Source organism: Oncorhynchus clarkii, chromosome 12 (assembly GCF_045791955.1).
Source record: "Oncorhynchus clarkii lewisi isolate Uvic-CL-2024 chromosome 12, UVic_Ocla_1.0, whole genome shotgun sequence".
In the NCBI taxonomy this organism is placed as follows: Eukaryota; Metazoa; Chordata; class Actinopteri; order Salmoniformes; family Salmonidae; genus Oncorhynchus; species Oncorhynchus clarkii.
In genome coordinates, this window is record NC_092158.1 from 38,930,171 (window position 1) to 38,946,009 (window position 15,839).

Sequence of the window (15,839 nt, forward strand, 5' to 3'; positions counted from 1 at the left end):
AGCCTATTGGGGACACTCTGAGCACTGATGGAGGGATTGTGCGTTTCTGATGTTACTAGGGAAGTTGTTGCCATCCTGTACCTGTCCCGCAGGTGTGATGTACCAATCCTGTGCAGGTGTTGTTACACGTGGTCTGCCACTGCGAGGATGATCAGCTGTCCGTCCCGTCTCCATGTAGCGCTGTCTTAGGCGTCTCACAGTACGGACATTGCAATTTATTGCCCTGGCCACATCTGCAGTCCTCATGCCTTCTTGCAGCATGCCTAAGGCACGTTCACGCAGATGAGCAGGGACCCTGGACATCTTTCTTTTGGTGTTTTTCAGAGTCAGTAGAAAGGCCTCTTTAGTGTCCTAAGTTTTCATAACTGTGACCTTAATTGTCTACCGTCTGTAAGCTGTTAGTGTCTTAACAACCGTTCTACAGGTGCATGTTCATTAATTGTTTATGGTTCATTGAACAAGCATGGGAAACAGTGTTAAAACCCTTTACAATGAAGATCTGTGAAGTTATTTGGAATTTTACTAATTATCTTTGAAAGACAGGGTCCTGAAAAAGGGATGTTTCTTTTTTTGCTGAGTTTACTTAGCATGTTAGCTAACCCCAGCCAGCCAATTTACATACATAATAATAGGAAATGCTCTGATCAACTGAATTTTACAAAAATAGAAACAGTGATCATTGCAGTCTCTCTATATTGGTGTACCCTCAAAGCTCAGAGCTACAGTGGGGAGAACAAGTATTTGATACACTGCCAATTTTGAAGGTTTTCCTACTTACAAAGCATGTAGAGGTCTGTCATTTTTATCATAGGTACACTTCAACTGTGAGAGACGGAATCTAAAACAAAAATCCAGAAAATCACATTGTTTGATTTTTAAGTCATTCATTTTCATTTTATTGCATGACATAAGTATTTGTTACATCAGAAAAGCAGAACTTAATATTTGGTACGGTCTTCCAGCATGACAACGACCTGAAACACACAGCCAGGGCAACTAAGGAATGGCTCCGTAAGAAGCATCTCAAGGTCCTGGAGTGGGCTAGCCAGTCTCCAGACCTGAACCCAATAGAAAATCTTTGGAGGGAGCTGAAAGTCCGTATTGTCCAGCGACAGCCCTGAAACCTGAAGGATCTGGAGATGGTCTGTATGGAGGAGTGGGCCAAAATCCCTGCTGCAGTGTGTGCAAACCTGGTCAAGAACTACAGGAAACGTGTGATCTCTGTAATTGCAAACAAAGGTTTCTGTACCAAATATTATCATTCTTGAACAGTCGTAACCTTGCATCTGCAAAAACCTGAGCCATACGTATCGTCCAGTACTATACAAATTGGTTTTATAATTTATTTACTAGCTAACTAAATGGTAACACAGGATAAACATACAGACTTAATGCATTAGAAAGTTCCCTAGCGGACTGACAACGATATGTCTGCTTGTTACAAAAGACATGGAGAGGGCGAGAAAGAGACACTTAACATAAGTACATTTTGAAACTACTTATACTTTGCACACAATCCGCCACCCGCTTTGCGTAAGAAATCATGAATGTATTTACGTGGAAATGCCTTTGTTTGCCGTGTATCTTTTCTTATCGAGCCTTCTTGGAAAGGGGGTTGGTTGGGTCTTTTCGCAGCATGCTTGTAAGGCTCTGATTGTCCAAAAGGGGTCCCTACCCCTCTTCTACTGATCTCCTCTGCAGTCGTCCGGTATCTTGTCATGTAGTCCTGAACAGAACTAGAGTTTATTCTACTTCCATTCACTCTGGAAGATGCTTCTATGAAGATAGGCAAGCAAGCCGTGTAGATGGTTCCGAGTGGGGTGATGAGTCGCGTCCTACGGTGGTTTGAGAAGAGTAGCAAAACGGTCCCACTTAAATTCACTTTTATAGATACTTTACGTAGGACCGCTAATCAGCCGTACCAGTGATTGTCCGGGAGGTGACTATCGTCTCTACCTCGTTGAGATTCAAAGTTTAAACCACTTTTAACAAGAGCTGCAGCTCGACGCCTTTCTGGTCAGATATGTTAATTCTTAACCCATAATTTTATACACTTTGTTCAAAACTCTGACACGCTCTCTGACCTCTCAAGGGGGCGGTGACTACATACTTGTACAAAGTTATAGAAACAATTTCCTTTTATAGTTTCTAAAATCTCTCAACAAAAACACTTTCTTAGTTGTTCATATGTCTATTCTTGTTCTGAGAAATGAAGGATATTCCATGCGAGAATTTGCCAAGAAACTGAACACGATGTGTACTACTCTCTTCACAGAACAGTGCAAACTGGCCCTAACCAGAATACAAAGAGGTGTGGGAGGCCCCGGTGCACAACTGAGCAAGAGGACAAGTACATTAGAGTGTCTAGTTTGAGAAACAGACCTCAACTGGCAGCTTCATTAAATAGTACCCGCAAAACACCAGTCTCAAAGTCAACAGTGAAGGCAGAGTTCCTCTGTCCAGTGTCTGTGTTCTTTTGCCCATCTTAATCTTTTCTTTTTATTGGCCAGTCTGAGATATTGGTTTTTCTTTGCAACTCTGCCTAGTATGCCATCATCCTGGAGTCACCTCTTCACTGTTGATGTTGAGACTGGTGTTTTGCGGGTACTATTTAATGAAGCTGCCAGTTGAAAACAGGTTGTTAAAAATATTTGCTAATTTATATAAATAAATAAAAAAGACCTTATTTACATAAGTATTCAGAGCCTTTGCTATGAGACTTGAAATTGAGCTCAGGTGCATCCTGTTTCCATTGATCATCCTTAAGATGTTTCTACAACAGTCCTTCTGTGGTAAATTCAATTGATTGGACATGATTTGGAAAGGCACACCTGTCAAAGGTCCCACAGTTGACAGTGCATGTCAGAGCAAAAACCAAGCTATGAGGTTGAAGGAATTTTCCATATAACTCTGAGACAGGATCGTGTCGAGGTACAGATCTGGGGAAGGGTACCAAAATAAATTCTGCAGCTTTGAAGGTTCCCAAGAACACAGTGGCCTCCATCATTCTTAAATGGAAGAAGTTTGGAACCACCAAGATTCTTCCTAGACCTGGCCGCTCAGCCAAACTGAGCAATTGGGGGAGAAGGGCCTGGTCAGGGAGGTGAGGTGACCAAGAACCCGATGGTCACTCTGACAGAGCTCTGTAGTTCCTCTGTGGAGATGGTAGAAACTTCCAGAAGGACAACCTTCTCTGCAGCGGGGCCTCCCGGGTGGCGCAGTGCTTAAGGGCGCTGTACTGCAGCGCCAGCTGTGTCATCAGAGTCCCTGGGTTCGCGCCCAGGCTTTGTCGTAACCGGACGCGACCGGGAGGTCCGTGGGACGACGCACAATTGGCCTAGCATTGTCCGGGTTAGGGAGGGCTTGGTCGGTAGGGGTGTCCTTGTCTCTTCGCGCACCAGCGACTCCTGTGGCGGGCCGGGCGCAGTGCGCGCTAACCAAGGTTGCCAGGTGCACGGTGTAGCCTCCGACACATTGGTGCGGCTGGCTTCCGGGTTGGATGCGTGCTGTGTTAAGAAGCGGCTGGTTGGGTTGTGTATCGGAGGACGCATGACTTTCAACCTTCGTCTCTCCTGAGTTGTAGCGATGAGACAAGATAGTAGCTACTACAGCAATTGGATACCACGAAATTGGGGATAAAAAAGGGGTAAAAATTGTTTTTAAATAAATAAAAAATAACCTTCTCTGCAGCACTCCACCAATTAGGCCTTGATGGTAGTGTCTAGACGGAAGCCACTCCTCAGTAAAATGCACGACAGCCTGCTTGGAGTTTGCTAAAAGGAACCTGAAGGACTCTCAGACCAGGAGAAAAAGGATTCTCTGGTCAGATGAAACCAAGATTGAACTTTTTGGCCTGAATGCCAAGCGTCACGTCTGGAGGAAACCTGGCACCATCCCTACGGTAAAGGATAGTGGTGGCAGTATCATGCTGTGGGGATGTTTTTTAGCCGCAGGGACTGGAAGACTAGTCAGGATTGAGGGAAAGCTGAACGGAGCAAAGTAGAGCGATCCATGATGAAAACCTGCACCAGAGCGCTCAGGACCTCAGACTGGGGCGAAGGTTCACCTTTCAACAGGACAACGACCCTAAGCACACAGCCAAGACAACACAGGAGTGGCTTCGGGACAAGTCTCTGAATGTCCTTGAGTGGCCCAAGCAAAGCCGGACTTGAACCTATTCAAACATCTCTGGAGAAACCTGAAAATAGCTGTGCAGCAACGCTCCCCATCCAACCTGACAGAGCTTGGGAGGATCTGCAGAGAAGAATGGGAGAAACTCCCCACATACAGGTTTGCCAAGCTTGTAGCATCATACTCAAGAAGACCTGAGGCTGTAATCGCTGTAAAAGTTGCTTCAACAAAGTACTGAGTAAAGGGGCTGAATACTTATGTAAATGTGATTTTTTTTTATTACTTTGAATACATTTGCAAAAATGTCTAAACCTGTTTTAGCTTTGTCATTATGGGGTATTGTGTGTAGATTGATGAGGGAAAATAACAATTTAATAATTCTAAATAAGGCTGTAAGGTAATTTTGTGGAAAAGTCAAGGGGTCTGAATACTTTCCGAGTGCGCTGTATGTACAAATTACCTCGACTAACCTGCACCCTTGCACTTTGACTCGGTACCGGTACCCCCTGTATTTTGCCTCATTGTTTTGTGTAACTTAAACTAAAGTTTTTTTAATTAATTTTGTAAATATTTTCTTAACCGCATTGTTGGTTAAGGGCTTATAAGCATTTCACGGTAAGGTTGTACCTGTTGAATTTGGTGCATGTGACAACTTAAATTACATTTGTAAACTGACTTATCTTATAGAACAAAATGTATAAGACCTAAGCCTGTGTTGCCCTCAGACCTTATTTTTTGCATTCATCCCAAAACCCCATTCTTTTCCACCATAGGAATGGATGAAAAAACCAGAGGTAACTCATTACCGTTTTTTAGGACTACAAGCTGGCGAGCTCTATAGGGCGGGGTGGTCGTCACTAGTTAACACAGCCACAGTCATAAACCCTGCCTATTTCTAAAATGTTTCTTCTTAAAATTCTATGTTTAACCCAAACTCAACCACACTGCTAACTTTCTGCCTAACCTGAAACTTAAATGAAGACCAAAAAGCTCATTTTTGTTTTCATTAAGTTAAGATAGACAATTTTGACTTTGTGGCTGTACTAACTAGTGACAACCCAATTGGGGGGCTGGCTATAACATTACATGAAAATAAATATTACAAGAATGATTTATTGAAAAACAAACCTTAACTGTTCACATAACTTATTCTCAGAAAATGTAGGGCCAAATAAGGAGCATGTTGGGCATTGTAAAACTAAAGCATTTAAGCGGAATGGATATCATGAAAAATATTTCCATGTAATAAAGTTTTAAACCATGCTTGTCATCTTTCAGCACATACCTAACAAACTATAGTATTGAATTCAAATGAGTAAAACATGTGATTCTGTTTTGAATTAACCAATCCACTGTATGATCTCAGAATCTGTTTCAAATCACCAATTTCCTTATGTTTCAGTGTGTGAAAAAAGTATTATTTAACAGATACAATTACATCCATTCTTGCAAATATGTTACCGTGATCTAGAATGAAAACTCACTCAAAACGCCATTCAGTACTTTGTATACAGAGGCCATGCTGTGCCAAGCATGGCAGTAATGGTAAGTCCAAAACAGAGTCATTTTATAGAATCCTGGTCAAATGAAATGTGATCTTCAAAGTGACATCTTCTTTCCCAACATTATGCACCAATCCTCATTCAATTCCTTCTTGCTTGTCTTTAATTGCAACCTGAAACAAAGTTGAGAGATATGAATTTAGTAGTTACACATTCTGCTGATCAAGTAGGTCTATACTCACCAATATGTATTATTATTAGTTTTCAAAAATACATTTCCATTTTAGTCATTTAGCAGATGCTCTTATCGAGAGCAACTTAAAGTAGTGAGTGCATACATTTTCATACTGGTCCCCCATGGGAAACCAACTCACAACCCTGGCATTGCAAGTGCCATGCTCTACCAAGTGAGCCACACACAAAGTTTTAACCCAAATAGTATTGCAGATGAGTGTTTCAGGTAAATTACTAAGCAAAGGTTGTTGGAAATGTAGTTAGCGCGTACATCACAGGACAGGCTCGAGGTAATGGCTGGAGCGGAATAGGTGGAATGGTATCAAATAATCAAAACACATGGTTTCTATGTGTTTGATGCCATTCGCACCGTTCCAGCCATTATAATGAGCAGTCCTCCCCTCTGCAACTTCCACCGGAGTACATACATTTTTGGCAAAGAATAATATTTTCCACAACCAGTTCTAGTATAGAAGACAATCCATATAATATTATATAGACAGTTCGCTACAGTAGAACTGTTCCACGAAATGTATCGATTAAGAGATGTGATGATGACGGTATCTCATGTACTCACCCTGAATCGCTCCTCCAACAAGGACAGCTCACTGATGAGGTCAGTGATTGCATTAGTGAAAGCCTCCTGAGGACTGTAGTCTGGTGTGGTCTGAACACGGATCACAATCTTGTGCTCCAGAGGATGAGGGACCTTGTAGCCAGCAAATAGCACTTGGGGGTCTTTCAGAAGTTGTCTGCAAATACAATACATTTTAGTTATGATTGAGGAGCTTCGCAATTATCATTGATTAGACAAGAATCACACTCACTGTCTGATGATGTTACCAAGCGTGTGATCCTCTTTGTTCAACGTGAAGAGGCAGGCGTTAGGGACTTTTGTGTCCTTGATGATTGTGATTCTAAAAACATTTTTTTGTAAGAGTATTTCACTTTCAGATTCATATTCAGTGGTAATGGCAGAACAATCATTGTGGCGTGTAAATTAGCTAGCTAGTTTATGCTGAATTGAGCTAACATATAGTAGGCAACAAAGCCATAACTATATAACTCTGGTAGCCAGTGGACGCGAATTTGCTATTTGATAATGCCTGACAGACTTCCCTAGCTGCTACTCTTTAGCCACTGGCAACGCACAAACATAGCATACTAGCTAACTGTCAGGCTATCACAATGATATGTTGTAGCATGCTACCTATCTAGCTACTTCCTGAACCAGAATCTGGGATTCTCTTCTGAGAATCGCCATATTCAACGTCTCCTGTAAACCCAGATTATGATTCAGATACCTCCTTACCTGGCAGTTAACTATGATCGCTAGCTAACCTAAACCAGAATAACAATAGCTAAATGAGCTAATCCTAGCTAGCTGAACGTCAGCAAGGGATCAAGTAATATGTTACAGTAGCTATCTAGCAATATGTATAAAACGTACTTCTTTTCCCCTTCAAACAACAGAAATGACTCGAATGCCGGTGGCGCGTTCATATTTGAACAGTTAGTTATCTACGTAGTTGCATATAAGAATGCAGAAACAGCGAACACACAACACAGTTCTTGAATGAGGGACTCAATAGCTGGTGGGACCAACTTCCGGTAGCGTTTCTTATTAAGGGATTTCAAAATAAAGGTCTTCATACAAGATCTGTGCGTCTTGATGAGTGAAATCATAGAAATTATAGAGCCCTTATCAATGGCGGTCTGGACACCAACCTGTACCTCAAAAAGAGAATCAGAAGACGACTAAGGGTTGCTTCAGAGTCTTGATTGAGAAGTGCATGGGACGATGAATGAGGAGATAAATAGGGAGGACAAAAGGAGGATAGGTACGGAGGTAAGGGCACTGATCCAAGTGATGAAGAGAAACTGCAGCGAAGGTGATCTTGAGGCAGTAGACCTGGACAGCTGGCTGAATGACCTCGAAAAGTTGAAAGTGGCGTTCAAGAAATGCACTGGAGAGATGGTCGAAATGATAGAGAGCTTGGCAGAAATGCAGGCAACCATAGCCGAGAGCAGAGTCCTCAAGCCTGAGAAAAATAACTCTGTCCAGAGCTTTGTAAGTTACTCCTACTTATTAAGTGTAGTCACATCTGCTATGTGTTATGAAGTAGTTATAGAGTATATCTAGAGATTGTCTATAACATAGCACTGTCCTGATAGTTTGTTTGTTGTTTCTGGTCCTACAGAGCTCAGGGAAGGTCTCTGGTCCTGTGTGGCATGACTGGCCTCTCACCTCTTGTGACTTCAGCACCGCAGACCCTGGATGAAGCCCTATGGCCCTGCCCTCTGCTGTGGCCCCTCCCTCCCCAGAGGATGTCCCAAGGCCTTTGACTCCTCCCAGCCCTGTCTATGTCTTTTTTGCTCCGCCTGGTGTGGAGTACTTCTTATACCACCGCAGCCCTTATCTGGACCCCATCACTAACCTGAGCGAGAACGGTAGGAAGCTGCTCCAGGAAATGGAGCAGGAAATAGCAGGTAGCCCAGTGGTTAGGGCGTTGGACTAGTAACCAAAAGGTTGCAAGATCGAATCCCTGAGCTGACAAGTTAAAAATCTGTTGTTCTGCCCCAGAACAAGGCAGTTAACCCACTGTTCTTAGGCTGTCATTGAAAATAAGAATTTGTTCTTAACTGACTTTCCTAGGTAAATAAAGATAAAATATCACATTCTACTACATATAATAATACAATTAAATTATATCTTTACATTAAAAAGGGGGGGGGGGGGGGGGGGTTATATCCTTCCTGTTTGGCCCTGTCCGGGGGTGTCCTCGGATGGGGCCACAGTGTCTCCTGACCCCTCCTGTCTCAGCCTCCAGTATTTATGCTGCAGTAGTTTATGTGTCGGGGGGCTAGTTTGTTATATCTGGAGTACTTCTCCTGTCCTATTCGGTGTCCTGTGTGAATCTAAGTGTGCGTTCTCTAATTCTCTCCTTCTCTCTTTCTTTCTCTCTCTCGGAGGACCTGAGCCCTAGGACCATGCCCCAGGACTACCTGACATGATGACTCCTTGCTGTCCCCAGTCCACCTGACCGTGCTGCTGCTCCAGTTTCAACTGTTCTGCCTTATTATTATTCGACCATGCTGGTCATTTATGAACATTTGAACATCTTGGCCATGTTCTGTTATAATCTCCACCCGGCACAGCCAGAAGAGGACTGGCCACCCCACATGGCCTGGTTCCTCTCTAGGTTTCTTCCTAGGTTTTGGCCTTTCTAGGGAGTTTTTCCTAGCCACCCTGCTTCTACACCTGCATTGCTTGCTGTTTGGGGTTTTAGGCTGGGTTTCTGTACAGCACTTTGAGATATCAGCTGATGTACGAAGGGCTATATAAATAAATTTGATTTGATTAAAAACCGAACTCTATCAGAATTCCAGTCATTCCAATACATGTTATACCTCTTTATCTTCAAGAATAGGACTTGGAAATATGCAAGTATACATTAGCCAAATTATTTTACCTGAACATAACCCCAAAACTAAGGATTTATTAGCCAGCTCTACTCTTTTGTTCATGATGTTGTTGTCATGGAGGACTGATTGGACTCATTGATTCAAGTTGAAAAATACATGCTGCGTGCGCTCATGGAATGGCATGCTTTGAACACTACTGAAAAGTGCTATTTACATTTGAAAAATGTATGCCATATGCTGCATTTGCTATAGGCCTATTGTTAACCTTTTTGTTGGTGACACTTTGATATCTTGATAATATTCTGCTGTTTAAAGTGCAAATTCACAGATGAAACAATAACAACCCCCCCAATGTTTACAAACATTAGAGAAAAACAAGTTTATATTTTGGGTTCACATGGAGTGTGACAGTTGAACTAAGCTCATGAGTAACTAATAAGTTATATTCTTCAAGCATCAATGGATATGTTTGGACACACCTACTCATTAAAGTGTTTTTCTTTTTTTGTGTAATAATAGTGAAGACATCAAAACTATAAAATAACACGTGTTAAAAGTGTTAAACAAATCCAAATATTTTTTTTATTTTATATTCTTCAAAGTAGCCACCCTTTGCCTTGATGACAGCTTTGCATTCTCTCAACCAGCCTCACCTGGAATGCTTTTCCAATAGTCTTGAAGGAGTTCCCACATATGCTGAGCACTTGTTGGCTGCTTTTCCTTCAATCTGCGGTCCAACTCATCCCAAACCATCTCAATTGGGTTGAGGTCGGGTGATTGTGGAGGCCAGGTCATCTGATGCAGCGCTCCATCACTCTCCTTCTTGGTCAAATAGCCCTTATACAGCCTGGAGGTGTGTTGGGTCATTGTCCTGTTGAAAAACAAATGATAGTCCCACTAAGCGCAAACCAGATGGGATGGCGTATCACTGCAGAATGCGGCCAGGGGGCCCGTTTTTAGGAACTCCGGGTGGAGTTCTTCACCATTGTGTTGGAATATAAGTTATTGTAATGGAGGCCAAGTCAAAGTGCTGAAAACATTCCATTTGGAGGGAAGCTGTACCTTCTCTGTACACTATGAACCTCACTGTTCAGCCAAAGGGAGAGCTCTTTCTTTAGCCAGGTTGAGACCAGGAAATCCTCCCCCTGAGGGTAGATGTGGACTAGAGCCAACACACACTGCTGGACTGACTCTTTCACTCTTGAATGCTTTATCCTGCACATAGTCCTCTAGAGTTCCTACATACAGTGCCTTCGGAAAGTATTCAGACCCCTTTACTTTTTCAAACAAAATAATACGTTAACGCCTTATTCTAAAATGTATTAAATGGTTTTTTCCCCTCCTCAATATACACACAATGTCCCATAATGACAAAGCAAAAACTGGTTTTTATAAATGTTTGCAAATTTATTAAAAATAAAAAACAGAAAACCACATTTACATAATTATTCAGACCCTTTACTCAGTACTTTGTGGAAGCACCTTTGGCAGCAATTATGGCCTCGAGTCTTCTTGGGTATGACACCACAAGCTTGGCACACCTGTATTTGGGAGTTTCTCCCATTCTTCTCTGCAGATCCTCTCAAGCTCTGTCAGGTTGGATGGGAAGTGTTGCTGCACCGATATTTTCAGGTCTCTCCAGAGATGTTTGATCAGGTTCAAGTCTGAGCTGTGGCTGGGCCACTTAAGGACATTCAGAGACTTGTCCCGAAGCCACTCCTGCGTTGTCTTGGATGTGTGCTTAGGGTCGTTGTCCTGTTGGAAGGTGAACCTTCACCCAAGTCTGAGGTCCTGAGCGCTCCGGAGCAGGTTTTCATCAAGGATCTCTCTGTACTTTGCTCCGTTCATCTTTCCCTCGATCCTAACTATGTCCCAGTCCCTGCTGCTGAAAAACATCAATTTTCACCCTATCATTTGGACTGAGTGCACTGAGCACCTTGGACTCTTTGTCATAGCACCTTTTCTGTTCACTCCTTTTTCTCAGTTTGTCAAGAATGACCGTGTCATCCTTCTCTGTTTCTAGGAGTACTGGCAACCTAGTTTTTAGTTTCCTGTTGAACAACAGCTCTGAAGGCGACAGTGGAGTAGCCCTGTAGTGGAGTAGCCCTGTAGTTTAACAAAGCTAGATACGGATCTGTCTTTGAGTCGAGAGCTTTCTTAAGCAGTAGTTTCACTGTTTCGTAACCGTTTTCGACGAACCCATTAGACTGTGGGTAGCGGGCTGGATGTAACATGCTTGAACCCCTCCAGTTTAGCAAAATAACTGAAAGCTGAACTGTGAGGCGTTGTCTGTACGGACTACCTCTGCGACCCTATGACGAGCAAAGAATGACTCAACGTGAGTTATCACCTGATTAGCAGTAGTGTCCTTCAGCAAAGCCATCTCTGGGTAATGAGAGTAATAGTCCATAGTAGAACATAGTTCTTGCCCTCAAGAGAAAATAGATCTATTCCTACTTTGCCCCATGATCTCGATACCTCTTTTTCCTCAACCCACATTGGCTCTTTGCTCTGTTTTGACCTGTATTTCTGGCATGTTTCTCAGGCTCTGACTATCTGCTCTATATTAGCATTCATCTTGGGCCAGAATAACACTACTTTTGCACGTTGTTTTGACTTTTCCATCCCTATTTTGATCAGCATGTTTTTCTATAACATACTTGGTATCACAATTCTTGAACCTTTAAACAGAATTCCATTAAGTACAGATAGCTCATACCTGTATTGACCATAAGGGTATGGTGTAGCTTGTACAGACCACCCGCCTGTTATGGCTTGAATCACCTTTTGCAAACACTCATCTTCTGCAGTAGCACGTGAAATAACACATTTCATCTGAGACTGGGCAATTCTTTCTGATAAGGTTTACATGTATGGCCTCATCCTGCTAGTATATTTGGTTTGGTTCTAAGCTGTTAAAAGCTCTGGACAATGGGTCTGCCACTAACAATTCTTTCCCTGGCCTGTACTCGAGTTGCAAGTCATATTTCTGAAGTGTTAGAAACCGTCTCTGTACCCTTGACCATTCTTTGCAAAAGTAACCAAAGGTTTATGATCTGTGTTAGCCATAGAAAAATGGAATGTCTGACATGCATATGACAGTGCCAATGTCTCTTTCTCAATCTGAGCATAGTTACACTCAGAAATTGTCAGAGCCCTGGAGGCATATGCAACTGGACACCATTTAATGCCATACTGCTGTAACAACACGGCACCTAAATCTGCTTTTGAAGCATTTGCTGAGATTTTGTTTTTGCGCTTTTCATCATAGAACCTCAGTACTGGAGCATGCATTTTAATGCATTGAGCTCCTCAAATTCTTTCTGGTGTTTACTGTTCCAACACCACTCTGTAGTTTTACAGAGTAAACTTCTCATCTGACTCTTGTGAGTTGCCAGATTAGGTACAAATTTACTCACATACTATACTATACTTAAGAACCTTTGTACACCCTCTTGATTGGTAGGCGGTGGCATGTTCTTGATGGCTTTCACTTTGCTCTGGTCTATCTGAAGTCCTTCACATGTTAGTTTTTCACTCAAGAAGGTTATTTCTGTCTTTCTGAATTCATATTTGCATGCATTTAGCTTTAGCCTGTTAGCTCTTACTAGATCAAGTGCTGCTTTCAACCTTGTGTTGTGCTCTTCAAGAATCTGACCCCATGTTAGCACATCATCAATGTACACCTTTGTGCCTGGCACACTCTCAAATATCTGTTGGACTATCCTATGATAGACTTCTGGTGCTGAAATGAGACCAAACGTGAGCCTTTTAAATGAGGACCTACCAAAAGGAGTATTGAAGGTACAAAGCCTTGTACTCTCCTTGTCTAGACTGATCTGCCAAAACCCTGAGGAGGCGTCTAGCTTTGAGAATGATTTAGCCCCTGCTATGCCCCAGGATATCTCCCCTCTGGTGGGCAGCTGAAAGGGTTTCCTTTTTACATACTTCTTTAGACTTCCATACAGTCTGAGCGAGCCGTCTTTCTTCTCAACTATTACTAGTGAGTGGACACATTCAGTAGGCTCTTCTACTTTGTCTTGGATATGTAAGGACTCTAGCCTCAGTAGCTCTGCTTTTAGCTTGTCTCTTCGTGATAATGGGACCTTTTTACAGTAGGTGCATGGATCACTGGTCTATATGGCTGCTCTAACTCGATTTTGTGCTGAGTTTTCCTACTCCCTGAAAAACATCAGTATATGTATCCTCAACATTAGTCATTTCACCATTCACTGTATGAACCCGTTTCACTAGACCCAGTAAGTTACATGACTTGAACCCAATGATGGGTGTTTTTTCTCTCTTTACTATGACAAATAGAACCTTGTGAGATTGATCATCTACCTCCTGTACCAATGTGCATGTCCCTGAAGTGGCAATTGCTTCACCACTGTAAGCTTTCAGTATTATCCTTTGTTTTGACCACTGGTTTTACCTGTAACCGTAACAATTCAGTCTATGGAATGATGTTGACCTGTGCTCTAGTGTCAAGTTTAAACACAATGTCAGTTCCATTAGTCTTGTATTTTTATTTATTTTATTTAACCCAGTAAGTTGACTGAGAACACATTCTCATTTACAGCAACAACCTGGGGAAAAGAATGGCCAATCGTAAACTGGGGATGATTATGAGGGCCAGATTGGGAATTTAGCCTGGACTCCAGGGTAACACCCCTACTCTTACAATAAGTGACATGGGATCTTCAGTGACCATAGAGAGTCAGGACACCCATTTTACATCCCATCTGAAAGACAGAACCCTACACAGAGCAATGTCCCCAATCACTTCCCTGGGACATTTTTTTTAGACCAGAGGAAAGGGTGCCTCCTATTGGCTCTCCAACACCACTTCCAGTAGCATGTGGTCTCCCTCCCATCCAGGGATCAACCAGGACCAACCCTGCTTAGCTTCAGAAACAAGTCAACAGTGGGATGCAGGGTGGTATGCTGCTGGATGTAGGTAGCTGTCCAGTCCTTGTCCGGTCCTGCAAGTGCGACTGTTCCCACAAAGAGGTCACCCAAAGACCCATCACTGTCCTCGTTGTCACTGCTATTGTCCGTTCTGGTCCTCTTTGACACGGTGTACTGTATTTTGTTGTCTCCGCTGCCTGCATTTGAGTGCAAAGTGGTTCTTCATGCCACGGTTGTAACACTCTCTTTTCTATATGCTGGGCACTGGTGAAGTCTGTGCTCTCCTCCGCAGTTGCTGCACGAGAGCTGTTTCCCTGAAGTGCGCTGCTGACTGCTGTCGGCACTGTCCTTTGAAGTGAGCCTTTTAGCTGTAGCTCTTCCTTTGCTAACATACTCCACTTTGCATACTATGTCACTAAGAACACCACTGTCCATTGACCATATGCGACTCTGAGTCACTTCTCTAGCTTGACACATTTCTATTGCTCTTTCTAGTGTCAATTTATTCTCACCAAGTAACTTTTCTCTCAGCCCCTTGTCTCTCACCCCCATGACAATTCCATCTCGTATCAGCGAGTCTGCAATTTCACCACAATTACACGACTGACATTTCAGTTTCAAGTCCATAATTAAATTCCTTTAATTTTTCATTCTGACATCAACTGTTGAAAACATACTTCTCAAATGTCTTGTTTCCTCATCCATTAGCTGAAAGCTGTTGTAGACATCAATGGCGTCCGAGCCAGCTACTGTACAACCTTCTGTCTTTTTCAGCCTCTCCTATCGCCGGTCAGATAGAAGATGAAACGCTGCTTGAACCGCTTCCATTGCTCTTCAACGTTTCTTTTAAGTTTCAGTTCTGTTAGAGGCTTTCGCTGCTCCATGTTGTTAGCCAGCTAGCACTGCAAAACAACTAGCTACATGCACTGCATGCTCCGTTAGCACCTGCATGTTTTTTTTTTACCACAGTCTTGTTAGCCCAGTGGTTAGTAAGCTAACATTAGCTAAAGTTAGCTAGTTGACATGAAGCCTCTTGGCTTCTTTCAGCATTTTCTACCAAAACTCGATGATGGATGAGACAACGGTGAGTTCTGTCACTCCTGGTACCATGTTGTATCTTATTGTCTAAGAAATACTAAAGAAAACAACTGTTCTTTAAAACATAAGTTCTTCTTTATTCAAGTTAACAGGAGCCGTACAAGAATTGTGCATTGAGCTGGGATCTCCCGCTCTCACACCTCTCTGCGTGGGCTGTGCGTCCCCTAAGTGGTCACGTGGCCTCTGATACAATATGCCACATCTGGAAGCTAAGACATTGAACCTAACTAGAGTGAGTATGAATTACTTGCAGTGTCAGGTGAAGTGAAGACTGGCGAGTTTGGGCCTTGCCCTGATGATGACAAAGACGAATCTGACCCAGTGGTACTGAGATTTTTGGAGAGAATGGATACTTGCTGCATGCCTTATCCATATGTGGTGTCAGGTTGAGTGAAAAGAGGTTGGGGACTGTTGAATTGGTGAAAGTAACTGGAAGTGGACTTGTGATGATTTTTTTAGTGTGTCTTCCACCCAGAGGGAGTGGTGTCTCTGCACCATGCGCCTTGGGACAAGACCTGTGACTTTCTTTCCTCTCCA

At 42.8% G+C, this 15,839-nt stretch overlaps 1 protein-coding gene across 1 annotated transcript; it reads right to left on the reverse strand.

Annotated features, from left to right (window-relative positions):
* Positions 1–5,228: 5,228 nt before the first annotated feature.
* Positions 5,229–7,464, reverse strand: LOC139422023 (RNA polymerase II subunit J). The gene is made up of 4 exons (XM_071173165.1): positions 7,318–7,464; positions 6,695–6,784; positions 6,445–6,619; positions 5,229–5,806 (listed from the first exon to the last, which is right to left on the reverse strand). Exons 1-4 carry the CDS (start codon positions 7,368–7,370, stop codon positions 5,771–5,773), a joined length of 354 nt encoding a protein of 117 aa, XP_071029266.1. The 5' UTR covers positions 7,371–7,464; the 3' UTR covers positions 5,229–5,770.
* Between the last annotated feature and the right edge of the window lie 8,375 nt (positions 7,465–15,839).

Excerpts from the sequence above, each read along its gene's own strand:
- LOC139422023 (XM_071173165.1), bottom strand. The coding sequence starts at position 7,370 with ATGAACGCGCCACCGGCATTCGAGTCATTTCTGTTGTTTGAAGGGGAA. Across the intron at positions 6,620-6,694 it reads CTTGGTAACATCATCAGACA|ACAACTTCTGAAAGACCCCC; the intron begins GTGAGTGTGATT and ends TTGTATTTGCAG. Across the intron at positions 5,807-6,444 it reads TGTTGGAGGAGCGATTCAGG|GTTGCAATTAAAGACAAGCA; the intron begins GTGAGTACATGA and ends ACTTTGTTTCAG.